This window comes from Bos grunniens, chromosome 8 (assembly GCF_055505025.1).
Source record: "Bos grunniens cultivar Pamir isolate PY7600 chromosome 8, Bosgru_T2T1.0, whole genome shotgun sequence".
In the NCBI taxonomy this organism is placed as follows: Eukaryota; Metazoa; Chordata; class Mammalia; order Artiodactyla; family Bovidae; genus Bos; species Bos grunniens.
Window position 1 is genome coordinate 111872849 of NC_141172.1, and position 25266 is coordinate 111898114.

A 25266-nucleotide genomic window follows, 5' to 3' on the forward strand; every position below is an offset into this window, starting at 1 on the left:
TAAAGCACACGTTTCCCTTGTTCTTAAGGACGGTCCCTCCCCTCAGCTTCTGAAATACAGGCACTAGGTGGGCGCCTTGTTAGCCTAGGTCTGGGCACCTAAACTGGACTTGTCATGGGGACCACGTGAGACCACACGCAACTGCAGAGCCAGGCTAAGAGCATCTTCAACGGAGATTGCTGAACCGAGGTTCCCGGGTCTGAACACGTGGGCACTCGGGCGGGGCTCCCAGCCTCCGAGCGCAGGCCGCTGAGCCCAGGTTTCTGTCGGACATGGAGCTCTGTGCTGCTGGTGGGGCTCTGCAAACGTACAGTAAGTCTCCTACACGCGAGCCTTCAGGATGCAAACCTCAGAGCCGTGGCCACGCACCCCCCAGGCGGGGTGGAACTGCAGCTCGTCCCCCGTCTCCTGTTGCTGTGGGTCCTCCAGCTCCACCGCCCCCGACCCAGTCGCCCTCTCCCCTGTTCAGCAGATTCAGCTCCTGTGTGCCAGCCGACGCATCATACTGCCGTACTTCTCCAGGCACTGAACCGCGAGATCGAAAACGCTCTCTTCATTTTTGCGTGTTTGTTATGTATTATTTGTGTGAAAAGTGTTATAAATATATCGCATTACAGCATGATCTGGCCGACTGTGTTAGTTGGGTACCTTAGGCTGACTCTGTTGGGCTTACACAAACAGATTCGACTTAAGAACTTGCTTTTGAAATAGAACTTGCTCGTACAGAAGGGACTTACTATAGTTAAGATCGGAAGTCAGCTGTCCTTAAATTAGGAAAATTATTTAGCTGGCCCAATGTGGTCTCAAGTCCTTCCCATCCAGCCTGGGGTCAGAGACAGGAAGTCAGGAGCCCAGGACAAGAGGTCGCCTGCTGCTGCCTGAGAGACAGGAGGACACGCAGCTGGAACGCATATGGAGATGGGGACCCAGCCCCCAAACCCGAGGAACTGAATGCCGCCCTCCGCCCGAGAGAACCTGGTCTCAGGCGAGAGCCCAGCCTGGCCCCACCCCAGGCCAGCCTGCAGAGACCCCAGCACACGCGCCAGCTGGCCCATGGAGACTGTGAGAAGATAAACGTGCACTTTTGCTAAATTTGCACTAACTGTAGCAACAGAAAACGGAGAAGAGCCTGCTTAGAAGTCTCTTGCTTTCTTCACGGACGTCAGGCCCACTAGGAAGCACGCTTTTCTACACGCAGAGTCAGAGGAATGTGTCAGTGACTGCCTGGTAGCCAGAAGCACGAGCTGCTGCCCAGCGACCTGCGAGGCCATGTAGCCGCGTCCCAGTGTCTGCACGCGTGGTCTGGGAGCACGGGGGCAGCTCTGCCTGTTCAGCGTCAGCGAACGTCCTACCCGAGCGCTGCGCTGCTTCCATGCCTGGTTTCCTTTCGATCCAGACGTTCTCCCCCGGATTCTCACGGAAGCACCTTTTCTGTCTTGTGTGTTCAATGATTTAACCTCCATTAATGGTGACACAATGCTTAAGCAAAAGCCTAGCTCCCACTGTGCCTGAGAACCTCCGACTCCAACCTCCTCCCGACAGTGAGCAGGTGCCAGAGGCCCTCTGGCCAGAGACACCCCTGCAGGCCCTGGGGGCAAAGTCGCAACGGTTAAAACTGCCTTTTATCATTTCAGAACAAACTTCAAACGTTTTAAATATGCATCTGCTTTTTATAGACTCTTGGGGAAAAAATTTCAGAAAACCAAGGAAACTCAACCATTATTGGCCAAATAACTTTCAAAAGATGACATGGTTGGATGGCATCACCAACTCAATGGACATGAGTTTTGGTGGATTCAGGAGTTGGTGATGGATGGGGAGGCCTGGCGTGCTGCGGTCCATGGGGTGGCAAAGAGTTGGACACGGCTAAACAACTGAACTGAACTGAACTGCGCTTTCAGAAAAGGCAGGAGGTGGTGACACATTTTGGTCCTACAACTGGAACCCCAGGGCGCTGACCTCTGACCTGCTTATCCCACTTATTTTTATCCACTCAAAGGATCTCCTCAAAATCCTTCCCAGGCTGTAGTTGAGAGCCTTTGATTTTAAAAAGCATTTGGTTTAGGGTTTGCAACTTCTAAACTGTTCCTTGCAGGTCTTGCAGCGAGGGTCCCCAGGAGCCACAGAACTAACTCAGGCTGCTTCAGGCAGCATGCCTGTCCTCTCCTCCCCTTAAGGTGGGGTCAGAGGGTCACAGGGCAGGGGGACCCACGTCCGCTCAGCCTCCAGATGCCACTTCAGCACTGCTGTGTGTCTGACAAACACACCATAAAAGGCAGAATTTTAGTCATTTTACTTTGTGTCCCTTCCTGCTCATATAAAAGTCAGCAGAGCCAGTAAGATGTATTTGCTTTTGTCAAGGGCTTCCCTGGTGGCTCAGCTGGTAAGGAACCTGCCTTCATGCAGGAGACGTGGGTTCTATCCCTGGGTCGGGAAGACCCCCTGCAGGAAGGCATGGCAACCCACTCCAGTGTTCTTGCCTGGAGAATCCCATGGACAGAGGAGCCTGGAGGGCTACAGTCCACGGGCTCACAAAGAGTCGGACACAACTTAATGATAAAACAACAACAACAAGCTTTCTTAAAACCACAGGGAAGCCTCTGGTTTGCTGTGGGCAGAGACAGCACATCTCAGGCACAGGAGGGGCGTGTGGCTGACTCAGGGGGTGGGGCCTTCTGGGGGCCTTCCTCCTGCAGAAGCCTTGTGTTTACCTGAAAGCGGCCATGACAGGCAGGTGCGTTTCATCAAGGAAAGGGCTGTTTCCAAACCTCAAGCTCTCTTCCTGTGCTCACCCATCCTTTACTCACCTTCTTAACTTCTCATTAATGAAGGAAATGAGGCCCAGAGGGCTGCTGAGAGGACGTTTCTGGAACTGGATCCACCTTGGATGAGAGCTCAGTTTTACATTCAGTCTAATTCTGCTCGCATTTGAAACTGGAACTATGATTTCTTCTGCTAATGACCATGTCTCAGAAGAGGAAACAGCAACAGTCACTGCTAGACAGACCCACTCCTGACAAGTCGGCTCCTGCTCTGATAGTATTTGACTATCAAGACGATGATTACTATTTCTGCAAATGCTGAATTCACCTGGTGACAAGGACATGCACCTCTGGGTTTATCGGCGCGTCCACTCCAGACCACGGTCACACACCTGAACGTGTCCGCTCCAGCTTTGCACCTTGAGACTCGGGCCATGGACAGAGGAAGTGACAGGGCGTCTAGCCAGCGCTTCTCGTATTTTGGTTCATTAGCTACAGGCGAGGAAGGCGAGGACGGAGCCTGTGCAGAACAGACGAGAATCAAGGGTCACAGGATCAGTCGAGAGCACCAAAAACAGGGTGGGGAGGGGGCTGACAGGCCCTGACAGCACGTCTGCAAACTCAGATCTAACACGTCTCGGCCGCAGCAAGAGTGCGTGTGCGCTCAGAGCTCTGGGAAGAAACAAGCGCCCTTCTAGGTCAAAGTAAACTATATTCTTCATCTATTTTTTAAACAAAATACTGCACCAAAGAGAGAAAAGTCACAGGGAAGAGGCTGAGGGCAGAGACTGGCATTGGGAGGAATCTGGGGCCCTGAGGAAGGCTGTGAGTCAGATAGGCTGTGAGCTGCCTCCCCCAGCCAGGTCAAATCAGAATGGGATTCATACATATTAATGCTGCCAAGATGCTAACAGGTGGTCACAAGCCTAGCTTATTAGTTAATGGCAAAGCTCTCAGCCTCTGTCCAAAAGGAGCGGGGGTGGGTGGAGGGTGGGGCCTGAGGGTAAGGGGAGTGAGAATTAATTCTTAGGTGGATAAGAAGCTCAGAGTCCCCCAAGAGAGGAAAGGGATCGGAGCTCTCAAGGAGGAAGAAAGGACAAACTTTCTTTTCTACCTTCCTTAGCCTTAGCCACATAAAACGTTTTTTTTTTCTTTAAGCCCAGAGCTGATGATTACACAACAAAACAACTCATCTTAAACTCTGTACCAATGGCTATGTAACAACAATGTATCTGTTTGAAGACACGTTTCTCCTTCTTAAGAATGGACTGATCCTGTCATCTTAACATGTAAATTGTGGGAGTGGGTCTGGTAGGATCTTTACAACCTTGAGACCCTCTTTTGATTTATTGTAATAACCGACTGAAAAAGTACACAGCTCCCTTGCTAAGACTAGCGAGGGGGGCACTCTCCATCCCCCTTCTGATGTCTGTGTCAGAAGCTTTCTCTGTCCCTTGTTATTCTTTAATAAAACTCTGCTACATAAAAAGCTCTCAAGTGATCAAGCCTGGTCCCTGGTCTTGAAAATAAATCTTTTTCTTCAGAAATCATGAATCCCCACTTCGTTCACCATAAGCTATCAGGAAGATGCTCGAAAGGCTGAATGAAGCCACGCAAACAACCATGTTCCGAGACGTGACACCCACACGTGCCCAGTGAGCCACAGGGTCAGAGACAGTCTGTCCCGGTCCTGCGGGCGGGGCCGGCGGCATCCCGCCCCGGCAGGGGACAGCTGCAGCCCTGTCTGCCTCCCTTTCCAGAAGCATCCTTGGAGCAGCTGTGGCTTCCGGTGACAAAGGCAGGCGTCCCGGCTCAGGGACAGGCGGACAGAACAAGGTGCACATCCCCAGGGCGCAGGCAAAGCCACTAACCAGGGCGGCAACCCCAGACCCTGCCCAGAGCAGCAGGAAGGCCCTGCCCTGGGGGCGGCCAGACCCAGCGCTGTGCTGCCTGTTGTGAGGGCTGGGGAAGGGTCTCCCTGCTGAGCGCAGGGCCCGCTGGCGGAAGGGTGGGGCTGGGGCTGTGCTCTTACACGAAGGCAGACCTGCTCAGGACACGAGGACACTAGAGCTCTGTGGGGCCGCTCCCCTGGGCCCTGCTTTGCTGCACAGGGGACCCGGCTCTGCACTCTGAAACAATCTGATCCAGAAAAGAATTCGGTAAAGAACAGACACAGGTACACACGTAACTGAATCACTTTGCTGTGCACCTGAAAGTCTCCCAGCATCGCTAATCAATTCTACTCCAAAACAAAATGAAATTCCAACAAGGCCAGCAAGCTGTATACAGGGATGACTCCTTTCAGGCCAAACTCCCCATGAGCGTTCAACCGTCTCGGGCCGAATAGCTGACACTCCGGGATAACACCCAGCAGGTCCCATCCCGGAGCCTTATTTGGACAAAGTCTTTCCAGGTTTGATTAGACTAATGGTATTGCGATGGGGGGCTTCCCAGGTGACTCAGTGGGTGGAGAAGCCGCCTGCAATGCTGGAGACACAGTAGACCTGGGTTCGATCCCTGGGTCGGGAAGATCCCCTGGAGGAGGGCATGGCAACCCACTCCAGGATTCTTGCCTGGAGAACCCCATGGACAGAGGAGCCTCTCGGACTACAGTCCATGGGGTCGCCAAGTCAGACACGACTGAAGTGACTGAGCACGCACGCGTGGACGCACTGTGACACGAGTTTACCCTGGACTGTCCGGGTGCCCTAACATGGTGGCATCAATCCTTACCCGAGGGACACAGGCAGAACCTGGACAGGGGAGCGGGGGCCTTGTGAAGACCGAGGTGTACCCGGGAGCCACGAGGCCGCCGGCCAGGACGCAGGGCCACCGGGGCTGGGAGGGGCAGGAAGGACTGTCCACTGTGGCCTCTGGAGACGCAGCCTGGATCCCCAGCAACTAGAGGCTGCGCGCGGGTGTCCTCCGAACGTTCTTTATTTATTAAGTCCTCAGCCAGTAGCTCAAAGGCAAAGGCACTGTAAGACCAGAGGTGTGAGGCAGACTCCATGAATCGCCACGGAGGGCCCTCTTTCTGCTTTGCATGCTGACGTCTGGTGACATCCTGCTTTCGAGGTCACGCGAGCACAGCACTGAAAGCGTCAGGTCTACCCCTGTGCCACGGATTTCATGCTGGCTTTCCTGGGATGCCCCTCTGCCTGCATGTACTGCTGCTGCTGTGTAAGAAATAGCTGTGATTTCTCATACACTGGGGCATGTCTTCAGTCACCAGTTTTCACTGAATTTTATCACGGCTAGTTGAACTCACACACTATGTTGATGGTGTAAGAGTTCATTAAGAACCGTGTTTTTGTGCATTTTCTTTGAGGGCGGTTTGCTCTTCTCACTGATTCAAACTTGCAACACAAACATGCATCAGTATTCAGTTATTAGAACCACCCTGCGAAACCACCACTTAAAGACGTTGTTTGGGGACTTTCCTGGAGGCCCACTGGCTAAGGCTTCGCTTCCACCGCAGGGGATGCGGATTCAATCCCTGGTCGGGGAGGTAGGATCCCATATGCCTCATGGCCAAAAAACCAAAACACAAAACAGAAGCAATATTGTAACAAATTCAACAAAGGCTTTAAAAATGGTCCATGCTAAAAAAAAAATTAAAATGTCATAATGGATTCCAGTATAGAGTAAGCAACATTCAAATAAGCTTAGGAATATGGTTATTTTATAAAATCATTTTCAATCTACTTTTAAAAATGTAGGATAAAAAGCAATTTCCCACTAAGAAAAGCAACATTTTCCTTTATAAAACAGGTGGCATTTCATAACTCATTGAGCACATTTGGCATTAGACTATATATAGGAGGCTTTTTGTTTCCTCTGCCTTGGAACGCTTCTAGCTTGGAGGCAACTGACAAGCCCAGAGTTTCGTGTCAGATTTTCCTGGGGTTTCCTTTAGAAAAATACTTTGAATAATCCCAAGAACCATGAGGCTAAAGGAAGACACCAGGTCTCTGTAGATCAGTGGGTTTTCGGTGATGCTCAACAGCCTCCTAGACGGTGGGTCTGGTGGGAAAGAAGGGGGAGGTCATCTGGGGTCGGCTCTGAGCTCCCTCTAGAGGCGGGTCCAGGGATGCCAGGGAGACGGGGAGCCTGTCTGGGATCAGCTTTGAGCTCACTCTAAAGGTGGGTCCAGGGATGAGGTGGGGAGGGGGAGGCCCTTTGGTGTCAGCTCTGAGCTCCCTCTAGAGGCGGGTCCAGGGATGCCCAGGAGGCGGGGAGGCCCTTTGGTGTCAGCTCTGAGCTCCCTCTAGAGGCGGGCCCAGGGATGCCTGGGAATGAAGGGGAGTCCGTCTGGGGTCAGCTCCGAGCTCACTCTAAAGGTGGGTCCAGGGATGAGGTGGGGCGGGGGAAGCCGTCTGGTGTCAGCTCTGAGCTCACTCTAGAGGCGGGTCAGGGATGCCCAAGAGAGAGGGAGCCCGTCTGGGGTCAGCTCCGAGCTCTCTCCATCCCTGGAGACTGCAGGACACAAGCTGCCTGCCCCCTGCAGCTCTGAGCCTGGGTCTAGGAGAAAACGGTGGCAGTGCCAGCGATGCAGGAGCCTGGAGCTTCCCCTCCTGATGGACACCAGAGAAGTGGGCCCGGACAGATGTCTAGGAGCTGCAGTCATGGATCAGGCCGCTCCACTGCTGGGTAGGCTAAAACTCTGTGAGCCAGTCCATGTCATCAGAAGACAGCTCAGAGCCTGCAGGAACTAGAGAATCATGAGTCTAACTTCTGCCCCAGATGGGACATCAGCTTAAGGGTGGAGACGTGAGGAGGCTGCTTCCCAATCTGGGCGGAGTGCCCTGGGCTGCACCTGTCAGCTCCCCTGACCCCTGACACAGCCCAGGGTACTCAGGTGCCACGCCACCATCTCCTGCCATCACCACCCAAGAAGCCGATTTCAGAGAAGGTGAAGGTGAAGTCGCTCAGTCGTGTCCGACTCTCGGCGACCCCGTGGACTGTAGCCTACCAGGCTTCTCCGTCCATGGGATTCTCCAGGCGAGAATACTGGAGTGGTTTACCATTTCCTTCTCCAGGGGATCTTTCCAACCCAGGGACTGAACCCGGGTCTCCTGCATTGGAGGAAGGTGGGGACAAAACACGCTTCCTTCTGATTTACGATGCCATCACAGGCGCAGGGAATAAGGAACCAAGGGCAACCCTTATTCTGAGACATTCGAGCGTGACCCACCAGCCCATGGAGCAGTGACCCTGAGACGCCTTGGAGACGCCTTGGTGTCTCTCAGCTGGAGAGTCTGAGTGGAGGTGCAGTGGCGCTCCGACAGGGAGAAATTCCACGGGGTGAGTGTCAGCCAAGGATGCTGCCTTAAAGCCACGATCTTGCCACCCCTGAACTCATGAATATGAGCTGGGAAGGAATGTGGGCAGGCCTCCCTGTTCCCCAGCACTCCACCTGAGCACCCCATGATCACACCATCCCTGAATTCATGGATATGAGCTGGGAACGAGCATGGGCATGCCTCCCTGTTTCCCAGTGCTCCACCTGTGCACCCCGCGATCACACCACCCCTGAAATCACGAATATGAGCAGGCATGACCGTGGGCAGATCTCCCTGTTCCCCAGGGCTCCACCTGTGCACCCCATGATCACACCATCCCTGAATCACAAATATGAGCTGGGAATGAGTGTGGGCAGGCCTCCCTATTCCCCAGCACTCCACCTGAGCACCCCATGATCACACCATCCCTGAACTCATGGATACGAGCTGGGAACGAGCATGGGCATGCCTCCCTGTTCCGCAGCGCTCCACCTGTGCACCCCGCGATCACACCACCCCTGAAATCACGAATATGAGCTGGGATGACCGTGGGCAGATCTCCCTGTTCCCCAGCGCTCCACCTGTGCACCCCACGATCACACCATCCCTGAACTCATGAATACGAGCTGGGAACAAGAGTGGGCAAACCTCCCTGTTCCCCAGCGCTCCACCTGTGCACCCCATGATCACACCATCCCTGAATCACGAATATGAGCTGGGACGAGCGTGGGCACACCTCCCTGTTCCCCAGCGCTCTGACTTCCATTACCACAGGTATCTCTGGTTCTTCCAGAACTTCTACGTACAGAATCGTACAGGAGGCACTTGTGTGTGTAGCTTCATTCTCTCGGCAGGAAGTCAGTGACAGGATCTCCGTTTCTGTGTATTTCAGCAGAAGCTGGGAAAGGTTAAGGACAGGAGGAGAAGGGAGCAACAGAGGATGAGATGGTTGAAAGGCATCACCAACTCAGTGGACATGAGTTTGAGCAAACTCTGGGAGGTAGTGAAGGACACGGAAGCCTGGCGTGCTGCAGTCCATGGGGTCACAAGGACGTGGATACGACCGAGCGACTGAACTACAGCAGCGGATTATTCGCTGTCTTCGCTGAGCGGTATCTGGTGTTTGTGTGTGCCAGCGTCTCTTGCTTCGTTCACCTGTTGAGGGAGATCTGAGTCACTTCCAGTTTCGTAACAAGATAAATAAAGGTGCTGTGCTGTCAGTTAAATCTGGGTGCCCAGTCTGCATTCCCGGGTAAGCTTCGTTTCTCCTGATCCATTACTCTCCTTTGGCTCCATCGTACATTTGAAGCTCTCTGTGTTGCTCTCTATGACGTCACAGACGCCAGGACTGCAGGGCGTCCAGGCTCGTGACCCTCTCAGGTTTTGTAAACATCTAGAAGGCTGAGAAGACAAGACTTCCTTTCCTGTGTAGCGTGCAGTCAGTGATCACCATAAACAGTCGCTTCCTCTGGAATCCTGAATGCGCTCACCTCGTACATTCAAGTCTTTCCCGACGACCCTCAGATCTGCAGTGCATTCACAACCGACTCCGGTGCTGGAGGTAGGTCTATTAGGAAGATGCTTTTTCAAGATGAATGCCACATGCAGAGACACCACGCCACTCACTGACAGCCTCCTGCAGGCTTCTGGCTTTCCATCACTCAAGCGGAGAAACATTCATCTCGGAGGCGGGTGTGGAGTGGAGACATGACCCTGGTGACCTCAGAGGGACGGGTCCAGCTTCCAGCCCAGAGGCCCCGGTGCCAGGCACCCCACCTGCCTCCTCAAGTCTCGGGGGCTACGGGGTCGCACGTGAGGTGGGCAGGAAAGGAGTCCCTGCCTCGGGAAGAGCTTCCCTAGCACCCCTCTCTGTTACTCCCTTTCTAAATGGCTCTGGAGTCAGTAAGGAAGGAGATGGCCCTCCATGCACCCAGAGACCACCCTGGACCGCTGCTCTGAGAGGGTCAGCCCCAAGACACATGCCAGCCTTTCCTGAGGAGCCACCGGGACTGCCCAGAACCCAGAGCCCGTGCCAGATAAGCGCCCAGTGGAAGGCATGTTTCATATCGTAACAGTCCCAGGGGCTATGAGTCCATCTCCCCGGCCAGTCACCCACTGCTGGGAGAAGTCTTCCAACATTAAGACACAGGGCATCTTATGGAAAATCTCTGGGGAGTGGCCATCACAGCAGATTGTCCCCCAGGGATGGGGCTGGGAGCCTGGGCTGCCTGCAGCGTCTGAACTGGATGTAAAGCTGGTGCCCACTGATGTGGGGGGGGGGATGGGAGAAGAAACGGATGTCAGGCACCAGAGCACAGCTTTAGGGGTGATGGGGTACCCTGCTCACGTTGGGAGTTGGAGGAGCCACCTGAGGCCACGGGGGTAGTGGGAGAGGGCGGATCCTGGAGATAGGAGGGACGCAGCCGTATTGCCAACTGGGCCCCGGGCACTATAGAGTCCCTGGCTGAGTGCCCAGGCGTCCAGAACAGACTGGTGGACTTACACCCGAAGTCTAAGGATGATGGTGCCCAGGGCCCCAGCCTTGGGCGGCAGAGTGGGGGTGCCTCTAGGGCCAGCAAGTTGGGGCTTGCAGGAGGGAAGCACTCTGGGGACTTTGCAAGGAGACCTGGGAGCTCCTTAGGGAGAAAGAGCCAAGATCTCCTGCTGTGCCCGGAAGGCCTCGAGGCTGGTGCAGCTGGGCCGTGGCCCCAGCACAGCGGCTGTGGCCTCCGCAGGCGTGGTGGGCATTGGTCGTGAGCTGCTCTGTGTTGCTCCTGACGGTGGTGATGTCCCTCGCAGATAGGAAGCACATGCCTCGGGCCCTGGGGGCTTGAGAGGCACCCGTTTCTTCCCAATGCTGCTTTAAGTAGACCCAGAACTAAACTACTTCTGTGACAGAGCTTCAGCTTTCACTGCATTTCCAGGGCTAATTTCCTTTGAGAATGCCTCCTCTCCAGACGGACTGGCATTAACTAAACACGTCTGCACCTGAATTTAAGTAGACCCAGAACTAAACCACTTCTGTGACAGAGCTTCAGCTTTCACTGCATTTCCAGGGCTAATTTCCTTTGAGAATGCCTCCTGTCCAGACGGACTGGCATTAATTAAACACGTCTGCACCTGACTCTCAGGGGCCCGGCCCTCCCTGGACAGCTGGACCGCCCTGCGTGACCCCCGGCAGAACATTGCGGGTGGACACGGCAGCCCGGGAACCTTGCGCAGCAGCGGGCTCTGCGTGTCTCTGTGAGCCGGCCGAGGGCAGGTCGCAGGTCACGGGGCCCAAGGGCAGAAGGTGACCTGTGGAGACAGGCGGGTTCACACAGGCGCTCACACGCAGCCTTACCCCAGTCGAGCGTGTTTCTCACTGAAATGCTTGGCTTTCCCTCCAAAGAGCACCTCTTAAAGGCTCAATTAGACATCACGTATTAATTACTATTGAGGGAGAAGGGTCACTGTCAAATATTTTTCTGCAGCTGAATTAAGACACACACCTCAGGGATGAGACAGCAGCACTGTACTGTATGGTCTCTGCATGCCACAAAAAATGTAAATAATTTTCCTATTTGAATTTGACATATTTTGAGTGGAAATGTCTACTTTGTTATTTTAATGAAATTAATTCATTTCATGAAGACAGCTGAGTATCTAAATTAAGTTGTATACATTTTTAAGTGTTACAGTAATACAATAATTTAAAAGCAGATCAATATATCTGATAGCAGATTACTGTTATATTCTTCTAATTGAAATCATTATTAGGATTATCATATAGCATTATCATAATAATGAGAAGTCATTATTATGATGATAAGATTAAAAACATCTCATGAAACATGAATGGTGGAGTAAAAACAGGGCCTGATTCTTAGACTCTTCATCGGGAGGTTGTCTGGAAGACAACTGAAGTCTTTACAGCTACCAGAATCTACTCAAGACAAAGGTCAATAAACTACCAAAGCGCATGATGAAAATAAGAGAGGAATGTGCAAATACTATTTTTAGAAACACATGGTATCTTTTATACAGGACTGGGGGCTTCAGAGATGACGCAACGCCCCGATGTGACCTGAAGACCCATCAAGCTGAGGCACTAACGTGAACGGAGGTGCCTCACTTCCTGGGCCAAGACTGTCGGGAGCAGAAGCGGCTGGTGGGAAACGCAACGGAAAGTGGCTCCCGAGCTGCACGAGAGAAAACAGACATTCTTCGAAAGTCCGTGCTGGGCTGGCACCTGCCAGCCTAACTCAAGTGACTGCGTTACTTTCCACAGACTTCCCTCCTTTAACCTCCACACGCTTCCGGGATCCCCCGTGTTTTCCCTCCTGAAATGTGGCCTTTAGAGATTGTCCTAGTGAAAGCCTGTTAGCGACTCTTTCAGATCCTCTTCCTAAGAACAAGTCTTTACTTTCACTTGTTCTGGAAACACGTTTTTGCGAGGAATGCAAAGATAGATCAGTAGTGATGGCTCTCGTCCCCACGGTTTTGAAAATGTTATGCACTGGGCTGCTTTGCAGCTTCCACTGTCACTGCTGAGAAATACGTTGTTAATGAAAGTGTCATTCTTCATAAGTGACCTGTTTTTGCTGGTGGATTTTAAGATCGACTTTCAGTCACAAAGTCAGAGAGGCGAGTATGACTCTACATGAAGCTCAAATACAGATAAAATGAATCTATAGCAATTGAGGTCTAAACAATGGTAATTTTTTGAGGGGGATGTAGTGTGAGATTCCCCACTCCAGTGCTCTTGCCTGGAAAACCCCATAGACGGAGGAGCCTGGTAGACTGCAATCCATGGGGTCGCGAAGAGTCAGACATGACTGAGCGACTTCCCTTTCACTTTTCACTTTCATGCATTGGAGAAGGAAAAGGCAACCCACTCCAGTGTTCTTGACTGGAGAATCCCAGGGACGGGGGAGCCTGGTGGGCTTCCGTCTATGGGGTCGCACAGAGTCGGACACGACTGAAGCGACTTAGCAGCAGCAGCAGTGTGAGATTTTGGCGACGTGCTATATTCTGACCATGGTGATGTAACATTTATTAAGCTGTTATTTCAAAGTTGAATACTTCTCAGCATGTGCCTTATGTTTTAATTAAACTGTTAAATATCATTCTATCGTTCACTCGTTCATTATCTCTGCCTAGGAGACCAGCCTCCCTTCCATCTAGAAGATTCAAGTCATTGTTTAACTTAAATGTTTGTTTAACATTTTAAAATGTATTCATTTTAATTACTTTTTCTCTTTAATCTGCTCTTCACTTGCAACCACTATGTAAAAGCTTCTTATGTGTTTCCTTATAATTTCTGCAAAATTCGGTTTCAATATACTGTTCCTGTACACTTCTGACTCATTCAGTTCTTTGCAACGACCCTAGCCTTTTGCATTAATCTTCTGAAAATTTTAGCTTAGAAAATCAGCTATTTATCATCATAAATTCTTTGTTCTTTAATTTTAGCTCTTGGTGTGACCAAGACTCTGCTCAGGTCACTGGTATGCCCGAGACTCCACTTGTCATAAACACTCGGCCGGGGTCTGGATGTGAACAAGGATGGACTTAGAACCCTAAGCGGTGTGAGCCGTCCCTGGGCCTGGAAGAGAACACGGAGCCTGGGGTGAAGCCCTGAGCAGACTCCTGCTCGTGGAGGGGAGGAGAGAGGCAGCACCCGGGCGGAGAGCGGTTGACAATTCGGTTCCACGTGAGAACACAGGAAAGCTGTCACACACCCAAGGAGACACCAGGAATGGCTCGGGAACCACACACAGGCTGGTTAAAGGAGACAGGAGGCGCGTGCTTACCGTGTTGCTGGAGGCTCCGTTCAGATGCAGACCGCTGTCGAAGAGGGGCGAGGAGGCCCCGCTGCCCGGCTGGCTGGCTGGTCCCGGGGACCCTGTGAACAATACAGACTGTGCTGCAGACACGGCTCCGGGGCTAACCTGCAGGTCCACCCGGCGGGTCCCCGACAAGCCTGGGAGAAGCGGACGGGAACAGGATGGACTTAGAACCCTAAGCAGCGTGAGCCGTCCCCGGGTCTGGAAGAGAACATACTGGCCCCTGGGCTGCGAGCCAGCGTGGCCCTCACCCCGCTGCACGGCCAGCCGCCCATCTGGGGCCCACGGGAAGCGCAGCAGTGGGCAGGCAGGTCAGCCTTTCCCCAGGCCCAGGGAGACAGCGGCCTCCCCCGGCCCATCCCCAGCCCCCATGGCTTCACGAACCTGCACTCCCCATTGCTAGGATAACGATGCTAATTTCCTAAGTTATTCTTGACTTTCTGATGATAACTTGGATATTATTTCTTTGTTTGACACATTTGATTATCTTTCACTGCAAGCTGCTTTAGTGAAAACTAGGAAGACAAGGTGAGTTTGAGGAAAGCGATGTTTGTAAAAAGAGGAAGCAGCTCTGGATTCATCAGGGAGCCACAGCTGGGCCTGGAGCGCGGACCCGGGTGGACAGGGAGGGGCGGGGAAGGAGGCCAAGTCAGCATCCGTCTCAAGCCCTCTGTCCGCTCTCAGCAAGTTCAGGGACGGAAAGGAGTCCCCATGTCCCCTAGCCCGTGGGCCTGTCCCCACACATCCCCCACTGCCTGCCCCTGTGGCTCTGGGTGGTCATGGGCAGCAGGGGGCACAGTGAGACCAGTGCTCACTGCACATGGACACAGGCGTGGCCACGAGTCTCCTGCCTCGTCAGCCCCGACCACGTGTCCGGACCCCTCGCCAGATGCCAGACCAGGTGCCAGTGGCCCCAGGACCCAGGAGCCACTACGCTCAGGCTTGCCCCTGCCCCCTCCACACACACAGTGGGCGATCTCGGGAGAAAGCCAGGGGACCCACCTCTCCTGTTCTCAGACGCAACGGGAAGGGCCCCGCCGGTCGTGGACGGTCAGAGCTGCTGCCTGCTTGGATCACAGGTCCTTTGTTTTCCTTTAGCTTGAAGAGTTTCAAGGCCAACATTAGCCATCAAAAGCCAACTACTGGGGGATAAGTGATATTAGGCAAAAACTCCAGACCAGCTGGGAAGCCAAGTCTGACCGGCACATGGGTTTATTTAATCAAAACCCAGACACTGCTTTAAAATCCAGATTTCCCACTTTCCTGGAAGGTGACAAAACCTGACTCTACGGGGTGAAGTCCCCGAGCGACAGGCACTGGCCGGAGCTGAGGGGACTTCAGCAGGGGCCCCACACCGCCCTCATCCGCACCCCAGACGGGGCTGCGAGCACCGGCGTGCGCCTGCAGGGGAGCAGGATGCACACGGGTCCCTCCCGTGTCACCAGCGTCCGTGTTGCGGAGGACGGAGCTGACAGCCCGGCCAGGATGCTGCAGTCACTCCTCCGAGACACAAGCCCCTCGTGTGGTGGTTGTTGATCATTACCAACAGTTCACAGATGAGGAAAGTTAGTGGATGTCGTGCAAGTTACTTCTGCAATCTCAGTTTTCTTCTTGAAAAGTCAGGAGCCCGTTTACAGGCTCGCCCTCAGGGCCCCGGCACAGTTCGGGTGAAGCAGGTGCCCATCACCCCGGATTCCCTTCAGACACTAGACTGCACAGGCAGAGCTCCAGTGGGCTCGGGGGAACCTGATGAACTCACGGGTCTTCACACCGACGCGTACAGGCCGTCGAGGAGCAGCTCCAAAAGTGAGGCCGTGTTCTTTCACGCCCCCCTTACCGTCCCACCCGAGGTTGTGTGGCCAGAAGACAAGTGTGGGCAGCCTGTCTGTCTATCCCTCTGAGATAGCAGGATGCACACAGCATCCTGACCGTGGGATCCCTGCTTCTGAAGAGGCTGCGGGCGTGTTACCCAGCAGGACGTCTCAGGAAAAACAACAGGTGAGGAGGAAGCTGTCGGCCCCCGTGAGCCCCGCCACTTACCTAACGGGAGCTTCAGAAACGACGGTGCTTCCCTGAGATACTCGACAGTGACGGTCACCTCATCGCCAGCATTTTTCAGAAGATGCACCTGTCAGTGTGACAAAGGACAGCCACTTTACCACTACAGAGGGACCACGGAAAGAAAGCGTGCATCCCCACCAGGGCTTGCCGGGTGGCTCGGACGGGAAAGAATCCGCCTGCAATGCAGGAGACCTGAATTCTATCCCCTGGTTGGGAAGATCCCCTGGAGGAGGAAATGGCAAGCCACTCCAGTATTCTTGCCTGGAGAGTCCCATGGACGGAGGAGCCTGGCGGGCTACAGTCCATGGGGTCGCAGAGAGTCGGACACGACTGAGCGACTAACACTTCCACTCCCACTACACGTTTCGCCTGTCTCTCGAGGAGCCAGTGTTCACGATTACCTCTGAGACTCTGGAAGCTCTGCAAGCCTCCCCTGGGGGGACGAACGGATGCGGTGTGTCCCCAGGCACACAGCTCTGTGCCTCATCCACACACAGGTGCAAGCCCAAGGCCAGGCTCCCTGCACGCTAGACACCCCCCTGCCCGAAACCAAACTCACGGAAGAAACCCACGCGGAGTACCAATCGCCAAATCTCAGACACTGGCACACAGGCCCGCGCATCTGCTGTGATGCTGCAAACTGCAAACACGAGCTTCAGAGCTGAAACGACCCTTTGGTTTGGAGAAACCGCGTGCATCACGTCGCCCCTCTCGGTTACAAGGTCACCCACCCCCGGGCTCAGGCTTTCATGTGCAGTTACAGATAGGTCCCCACGTTAGCTCTGGAGACAGCTTTGAAAGCCTGACGTGTTTCCCGTCAGTTAGGCCACCTCGATCCAGACACAGCAGACACAGCCCAGAAATAAGCAGCTATAAGTGTTCCCACCCCGGCCCCCTTGGGAACGTCCCCGATGCCTCCATATGACCTTGGTGCCCGGCCCTCGAATGCATAACCACCGGCTTCTGCCCGGAGAACCCAGGAACGCCTTTCCTCTCACGCGGGGACATTTCCATGCCCCCCAGATCCTGACGTTCCCCGCCCCCGTGCCTTGGCCTGTGAACCCCGCTGAACACACGAGCCTGGGTCAGCTGAGTGAAGGGAGAGCAGGACAGCACCGTGAGCATGAGACAGACGCTCTGCTCGGACGGCCTGGCGGCTGGGGGCTCTCTGGGACCACCCTCCGCCCAGGCCGAGGCCCCAGAGACAGGAGCGCACCACCCTAGCCCCTCCTGGCTGACACGTGTCTCCTGGGACAAGTGGCCCCAGGCGATTCTGATCAAAGTGCAGGGTCACCGCACTCCCTCCTCTAACCCCGGGCAATGCCCTGCAGGTGTGGGTGTCCGAGGGTGGGGGACACACCCGGGGAGGGCTTGGCCCCACAGAAGCTGCCGGGTCCTCAGCTCATGGAGTTTTATGCTGAACACCCGGGAGTCACCTGGACAGCAAGGGCCTGAGATTTGTGACTCTCTCCAGGGTCAAGTTCACCCACTGCTTCTGTCATGCGGATCTGCACGTCTGTGTGTGCATGCACACTCACGCACACCTGGAGAAGCAAGCAACCAGCCTCAGCTCCCACAGGACACCTTCTACCAAACACACTTTGATCTGCTGAGTGACCAGCGTGACCACACGTGCGAGATGCTGGGATCGGGGTGCAGGGGTTCAGAGGGTTCAGGGGTGAGGGCTGGGCTGCAGCTTGGAATTGGAAGATTCTGTTTCTACCAAGGGAAGGCTTTATTTCTAAGGGTTCTTGAGTTCAAAACCAGCAGAACTCAGGATCTGGCCTGAGACCTTAGCGATAGCAGAGCAGCTGTGCGTGACTAAAACACGTATAAAAAAGAACCCATTTCAACTTGAAAAGGAGGCCTCAGGAAGTGAGTCAGTGCCTTTTTGGTGATTATGGCATTTTGTTAATCAATGGCTCTCATAGCATCTAAGACCCTGGACTGCCATACTAGACTAGAAGTTAATTTAACATTTGATATTTTGAAAAAAATTCTGACCATGTTGCATAGAAACGCAGTTCTGCACCATCTCTCCTTCTGAGATCCTTCAAGATCAAGCACGGACCCTACTCTGGCCTCTATGGACGTCAGGCTCGGGTCTGCGCTGGGGGCTCCAAGGCAGACAAGTGGGGCTGGGGCACCCGCAGGGGCACCCGTCACCCCAGCGTCCCCGTCTCCCTGCCATCACTAACCTCTGCATGCAAGTCAGACCAAGCAATTTTCCAAATGTTGATTTCCGTTCCTCTCTGAATGGTGAGAGGTCTCAGAATTTGCTCAGTAAAATTAAGTAAAGTTCCCTCCCTGCCAGGGCCGCTCCAATTTCGTGTGTCAGTGTGGATGGGGACATGGTGCCATAAGCAGCGGGACATGGACAGTTTCTGTCACCCTGAACAGTGAGGCTTGCCAAGGCAGGAGGCAACGAGCAGGCAGGAGTTCATTCTGTGGAGCTTTTTGGTTGAGCAGAACTGCCTTTTTCCCTTTTAGTATTAATTGAATCTAGAATTTACTCTGAAAAATGAGGGTGTGAAACTGTGTGATTTATGAGGTCTTCTACAAATTTAATATTTTTATGAACTTCATGAACCCGAAAAGCTGAGATCGTGTATGTCATTAGCCACACTGATTCAAGCATGGCTTCTGTATCACATAAGACTGTGGACTTATAATTTGATAATTTGGTCCAAAAGGTATATTTATATTAGTCAAATATTGGGATAGCTCTGTGTATTAAGTTTACACGTCTTTTACTCAGAAGCTTTTCTTCTGGATGAATGCTTTCCCCCTCCTGGGGGCTTGGATAAAGTTACCTGGCTGTGCATTGTCTCTTTTTGAATTACTGTGTGTATTCTCACCTTAAGAAAGCAAGCTTTTGCAGAAATTGATAAATATTTTGCAGAACTGATATCAATTTTGCAGAACTGATAAATGTTAGGTTTAGGAAATAAATTACACGTCATCCATTTGAACCTAAACCTTAAACCACGTGTCCCATCCAGCCTGTATATCTTACCTCCATGCCTGGAGAGTTAAAGGAATCCTTCTTAGTAACGAACCACTAATATGCTGCGTTGTGGACCCTGACCCGACCTTGGCCAAGGTTCACATCTGGAAAGGCACTGGGGCAAAGCCTGTGACCCCCGTGTCCACGGGCCAGCATCCCAGACGGGCACCACAGGTGAGCGTCCTGAGATGGCCTCCAAGGTGGATGAGCATGCAAAGCCAGAGGGACCCTCACAGGCTCGACACGGGCCACCCGGGAGGGCTCCTCACTCCCTGAGTTTCAGCCCCCATCTTCAAAATAGGAGCCACCAAATCTACCTTTTACAGCACCCGAGAGGCCCCTATGAACACATGCATGAAATGCATGCATAGAAACAAAATAATTAGAATAAAAGAATATCTAATAAAAAGAACAATATCCATAAAAAAACCACACACTTACCACTTCTTTGTGGGTTGCACTTTCTACATTGATGCCATTAACCTGAAAAGATGACAAATTAAGAATTTTGAGGATAATAATTGATAAGTCTCAGTTCAGAACTAACAGGAACTAACATGCAACAGAGCTAAGGACTGAAGTTCAAGATACTGACCTGGAGCAGGGCGTCCCCTACGAACAACATCCCTGTCTGGTCTGCTGCAGGGTCGTAAAAGGGGCAACAGTGTTAACAGAGACTCAGAGACATCACGCTCCTTGGTGGTGGCTGAAGCAGAGTGTGCAGCCACCGGTACAGTGTGTGCAGGTGTGTGAGTGTGTGCACACGTGGACGTGGGAGCCTGTGTAGGTTAATGTATGTGTGTGTGCCTATGGGTACACGCGTGAGTGTGGGTATCTGTGTGTGCACGTGTGTAAGTGTGTGTGCACACATGTGGATGTGCCTGTGAGAGGCAGTCTGTGCATGTGTGCACAGGTATGCACATTGAGTATGAGTGTGTGCACATGTGTGAATATGCATGCATGCATATGGATGTGTGTGCATGTGGGAGTTTGTGTGGGTGAATGTGTGCATGTGTGCACAGGTGACTGTATCTGTGTGTGCACGTGTGCACGGTCATGCACACGCGTGCATGTGTGGATGTGTGATGTGGGAACGTGAGCACGTGTGTCTGTGTGCGTGTGCGTGTGCATGTGTGTCTGTGTGCGTGTGCGTGTGCGTGTGTGTACACGGGTGTGGGGAAATGCAACGTCACATCAGCAGCCCCTCCAATGCAGCTACACATTCAGCTGATTTTAGCACATTAAGAGAGTTACTTTCCAAACACAGAGCCTTGTTTAAAGAGAAGCACAAATGAAGGGTTTCATTGCACATGTGGAAAGTCTGATCCCCATTTTCCATTAAGTCGACACAGACAACAAAATAGGAATTACACAAGTCCCTTAGGACTTCCCCCTTTCTTGGGAACACATTTACACAGACTGTTTTAATTAAAGGGAATGTGCCCAGAATATTAAAGGCAAAAGGAAAGAAAACCTTTGCATTGTACAGTTTGAGTATAATCTCTATAGCATATTTCCACTTAATTTTTCTATTATCATAGGGGAAGAAAGAAACCTCCTTTTAACAAGACTGAACAAATTTGCACCAAATGTAAAGCATTTTTCAGTGTAAACCCTGGCAGCTGTCTTTTCTTTAATGCAAGTGCCTGACTTCGGCTCTGCTCTCCCAGGGACCCCGTGTGAGGGGCCCAGCTTGTAGCATCACACTGTCGTCCACACACCAGAGCCGGGAATCCCCTACCCCCGCCCCTTGCCAGCTCAGATGTCTTAGACATCTGGGTTGATTTCAGTAACTGATCATTTGGGCCACTTGTTTTTGCTCTTCCTGGGCTTTAAGTTCCCACCTTATGTTTAAATTGACCAACAAAGAGGGATCCCTGGAAACCCAAGCCCCCTCCCACCTCAGTGAAAACAGGCCCCCAGGGCCCTCTCTCTCTGCCGGCCACCTTGGTCTCACTGTGTGACCAGGTCTGCTGTGTAATTTCCAGGTCCTACCAGTAGAGAACCTCTACTTTTTCAAAGTTCCCTCAGGGTTACTGCCCAGGGCGTCTTGCAACCACAGTAAGAACCAAGAAGGCTGGAGCAGCCGCAGTGCAGGTGATGGCCGAGACCCGCACAGAGCCCATTTTCACAGGTATCTTTTGCCTTCATCTAGATTTGCTTTATGTCTTTGGTTAAATATTGAAAACCAAGTAATAAGCTATTCTTTTAACAGTGGCATTCTTTAAATTCCAGAAAAATATTTAATGTCAATTGTTAATGTTAGTTCTAGTCATTAACTATATTAAATTTTGTTGAAAATAAAATACAATCTTTATACCACTAAACGCAATGGTATTTTAGGTAACTAATGAAGAGTTGACTCATTGGAAAAGACCCTGATGCTGGGAGGGATTGGGGGCAGGAGGAGAAGGGGACGACAGAGGATGAGATGGCTGGATGGCATCACTGACTCGATGGATGTGAGTCTGAGTGAACTCTGGGAGTTGGTGATGGACAGGGAGGCCTGGTGTGCTGCGATTCATGGGGTCTCGAAGAGTCGGACACGACTGAGCAACTGAACTGAACCGAACTGAATGAAGTTACTATTTACAGAGACTTTGCCCAGAAAAACCTCCACTGCCCATTAGGTGAGACCTACTGATAGAGACCTCTGTCTCTCTCTCTCTTTCTCCATCATTTAAAAAAGCCAATTAAAAAAAACTTTCGAATCAAATCTTTGAAGTGTTGTCCCTTTGATGGACACTTTTAGTCCTAAGAAACAAATTAGTGGTGGTGGTTTAGTCGCTCAGTTGTGTCCGACTCTGTGACCCCACGGACTGCGGCCCACCAGGCTCCCCCGTTCCTGGGATTCTCCAGGCAAGAACACTGGAGTGGGTTGCCATTTCCTTCTCCAATGCACGAAAGTGAAAAGTGAAAGTGAAGTCGCTCAGTCGTGTGGACTGTAGCCCGCCAGGCTCCTCTTTCCATGGGATTCTCCAGGCAAGAATACTGGAGTGGGGTGCCATGCCCTCCTCCAGGGGATCTTCCCGACCCAGGGATCAAACCCACATATTCTGCATTGCAGGTGGAGTCTTTACTGACTGAGCCACCAGGGAAAGTGGTAAAATGGATGTAAAACAGTATCATGGAAGTTTGATTTTAATTTAAAATTTTAATTAATGTTCCTAAATAAAATAAACTTTTTGGTCAGATTAATACAGGTTAATGGGTTTCAGTTGAAAGTGGTTCCAGCTTATTTCTGTGGTAACCCTGTCATTACATCAGGATGTAAAATGGAAACAGGCCATAATATATTTTGATCCACATAAATATTCAAACATGCAAACTAGCTGCAGGGAGATCGTCTGTATTTGTTATTCTTGCCGTTTCAAGTCAAATTAACTGCCATCACTAGTGTTATGTGAGGTTATGCAAATTTAATCATTCTTTGCAACACAATTGTGTTATAACAGAAATAATTTGTTTTCTCTGCAAATTAATTAGTAAGATTCAGACATGTTAAATATTCATTCACATAAACTTCTGGGGAATATTAGAAAATGATAATACCTCCTAAAAAGCCTTAGTGTTAACTGCACCAAGAATCTGGGTTAATAACGAGGGAAATCCAGTGTTTCTGGTGTCTCACACCCACTTCATCGTCCTTCACAAGCGCCGAGTCCTTTAAGGCCAGGACCAGTCACACGTGGGCATGGCCATCGCCCAGCAGGGGTCACGGGCGCTGTGGTCACAGCCCCTGCCCCGCCCTCAACTCCCGAGGAGTCCTGCTTCCTGACACGTGTTCACCTTCCAGCACAGCACGGGGGTGGGATTTTTATACTGAAAGATGGTACAGAATACTCAGATTAAAAAGCAGCAGTCTGGGGAGCACTGACTCAGCCCCACGTTTACATGGAGGTGCTGTGCGCCTTGCACGGATGCGGGCCGGCCTGAAATAACCCAAACAATCCTGGCTCGGCAGACAAGAAGACACGCAGTGTCCCCCCAGGAGGAGGCAGCCTTCTGCCACACAAGCGTCACTTCAGATCAGAGGGTGAACTATCAGAAAATGTTATACACACCTCTACACTCACTGCGAACATGTATGTGATCCTCTAGGTCCTTTGTTGGAAAAGCTCTTTGGTCCTCACTATAAAGCCCAGAATTGATGGTGCTGGTTACTCCAGCCGTGGTCCCGTGACCCAGAGTCGGAGAAGGAGAAACTGCCCTTCACAGACCCGAGCGCCCAGAGCATCCTTCCGCCGTGTGGTCCACCGTCGGCCAGGTCTGCTGTTTATGAACCACAGCATCCTGCTCTGGAATTTACCACCGGGTCTGACGTGTCAGTCACCTCTTGCTGTCGGTGAAGAATGACCTAAGCCGACTCTTTAGCTGTTTCACCACCTGAAGTTTACACATTGTGAGCAGACGAGAGTGCCAGCGCGTGCATCTGAGGCGATCCAGACGAGCTTTTCCTCCAGTTATTCAGGGTTAAGGTAACTCATCCAGGAAGCCTGCCCTTCAGTGCGGAGCTCACCAGCACCCTGAGCGATTGGTGCTGCAAGAGGAGCTAAGCGGGGAGACAGAGACCTGACCCAGAGGCGCCGAGAGACGGGGCGCTGGGGGGAGAGGGCGGGGAAGCCCTCGTCCAGCCTCTGATCAAAGTGGGAAGACAGAGACCTGACCCAGAGGCGCCGAGAGACGGGGCGCTGGGGGAGAGGGCGGGAAGCCCTCGTCCAGCCTCCTATCACTCACTCTTGGCTCAAAATGGGGGAAAACTCCACCAACTTTGAAAATAAAGAGACACAGTCTGAAGAGCTGTGCTGAGGTTCCATCCTTAGAGGACACGCAGGGTGCGTGGAGCCCCACAGCCAGCAGACTTGGTAGGGACACCTGCTTGGATCCACGCAGAGGCCCAGCCGCTGTGGCTGCAGGTGGGAATGCTGCGGGGGCTGACCTGGGGCGGGGGGACACAGAAGCCCCTGCCCCACCTGTGACTTCTTGCAGCAGATGGCTGCCATGGGATGGGCGGGGTGGGGGGGGTACTCAGCGGCAGGCCTAGAGGACCAGAGCTCTGGGCTCCTTGACAGCTGACTCCCGTAGGGAGAAGCCCGCGGGGACAGGGTGGGGAGGGTGGTAGGCGGCTGGGCAGAAGCGGAGTCCTGGCATCGTAGCAGCTCTCCCACAGGCTCTGCACCCCCCACCTGACCGCCTGCCTGCATCCTACCAGGCTCCATGCAGTTCTGCCTGGCGACCAGCAGGCTGCCGTCCAGCGCCTGCTCTTGGGGCTTCTCCAGGGTCCCGCCTGTGAAGCAGTCAGTCCAGAGAGCACTGGCTCAGTCCTGGGTCCTGAACAGGGACCTGCCCAGGGCCTGGGGGGTCGTCACCATGGCGATGTGCTCCCCTCCCAAGGAGCCCACAAAGGGGGTTGAACCACCATCAGAGTAGCTGCAGATGGAAGGGCTGGAAGGTTGATAAAGTGAAGTCTCTCAGTCATGTCTGACTCTCTGCGACCCCATGGACTGTAGCCCACCAGGTTCCTCCATCCATGGGACTTTCCAGGCAAGAATACTGGAGTGGGCTGCCATTTCCTTCTCCAGGGGATATTCCCAACCCAGGGATTGAACCTGGGTCTCCCGCATTGCAGGCAGACACTTCACCGTCTTAGCCACCAGGGCAGCCCTGGAAGGTCAGTGATGTGCTTTTAAAAACAAACATTCTCTTCACTTTACGAGAAAGTTTGACCACAGACACCATTGGGATGGGCTGTGAACAGCGGCATTCCCTGAAGAGGTCGCCCACTTCCTGAAGCCTGGTACGTGGACTCCTCGGGGGACAGAGGGCACGCGGCCTCAGAAGGAACGCCAAGGCAGGAGCTGCGGTGTACATGGAGGAGACAGAACCAGAGGGGAGGCAAGGACCAAGGGGAAGAGAAAGCTTCACACTGAATCAGCCAAATCCATTAATTAAAGAAATCTCACAGGTGCGGCTAGAAGCTCATCACCGGTCTTGTCTGACGACAGCACTTCATGGAAGCGAGACACCAAACGCAGGTGAATGTGCTGGAGAAAAACAGCACACAAGGCCTCGGGGGACCTCACACCCCAGGAGGCTCCGCAGTGTCCCCGAGCTCCGAGCTCCGTTTGACAGATCTCGAGGCCGTGCCGCCAGAAGGCAAAGTGTGGCGACACAGTGTCTAAGCACCTGTGACGACCACATACCCAGGCCCGATGTCCGGCCAACGTGGGAAGCCCCCGCCCCACCCTGACCCCGTGGCAAGGACAGTGAAGCCACAACTGGGCACGTGACCTCCCTGCGCCTTTCCTCCCCAGCTCCAGGGTGGT

At 52.8% G+C, this 25266-nt stretch overlaps 1 protein-coding gene across 1 annotated transcript in view; it reads right to left on the reverse strand.

The window, feature by feature from the left end:
* The window catches only part of SNTG2 (syntrophin gamma 2), a 117569-nt gene that overhangs the window by 34276 nt on the left and 58027 nt on the right, over positions 1-25266 (reverse strand). The window contains 5 exon segments of the mRNA XM_086414088.1: positions 3155-3282; positions 13840-13931; positions 15913-16000; positions 19382-19423; positions 19536-19579. Of these exon segments, the coding sequence (XP_086270214.1) occupies positions 3155-3282; positions 13840-13931; positions 15913-16000; positions 19382-19423; positions 19536-19579 (394 nt within the window).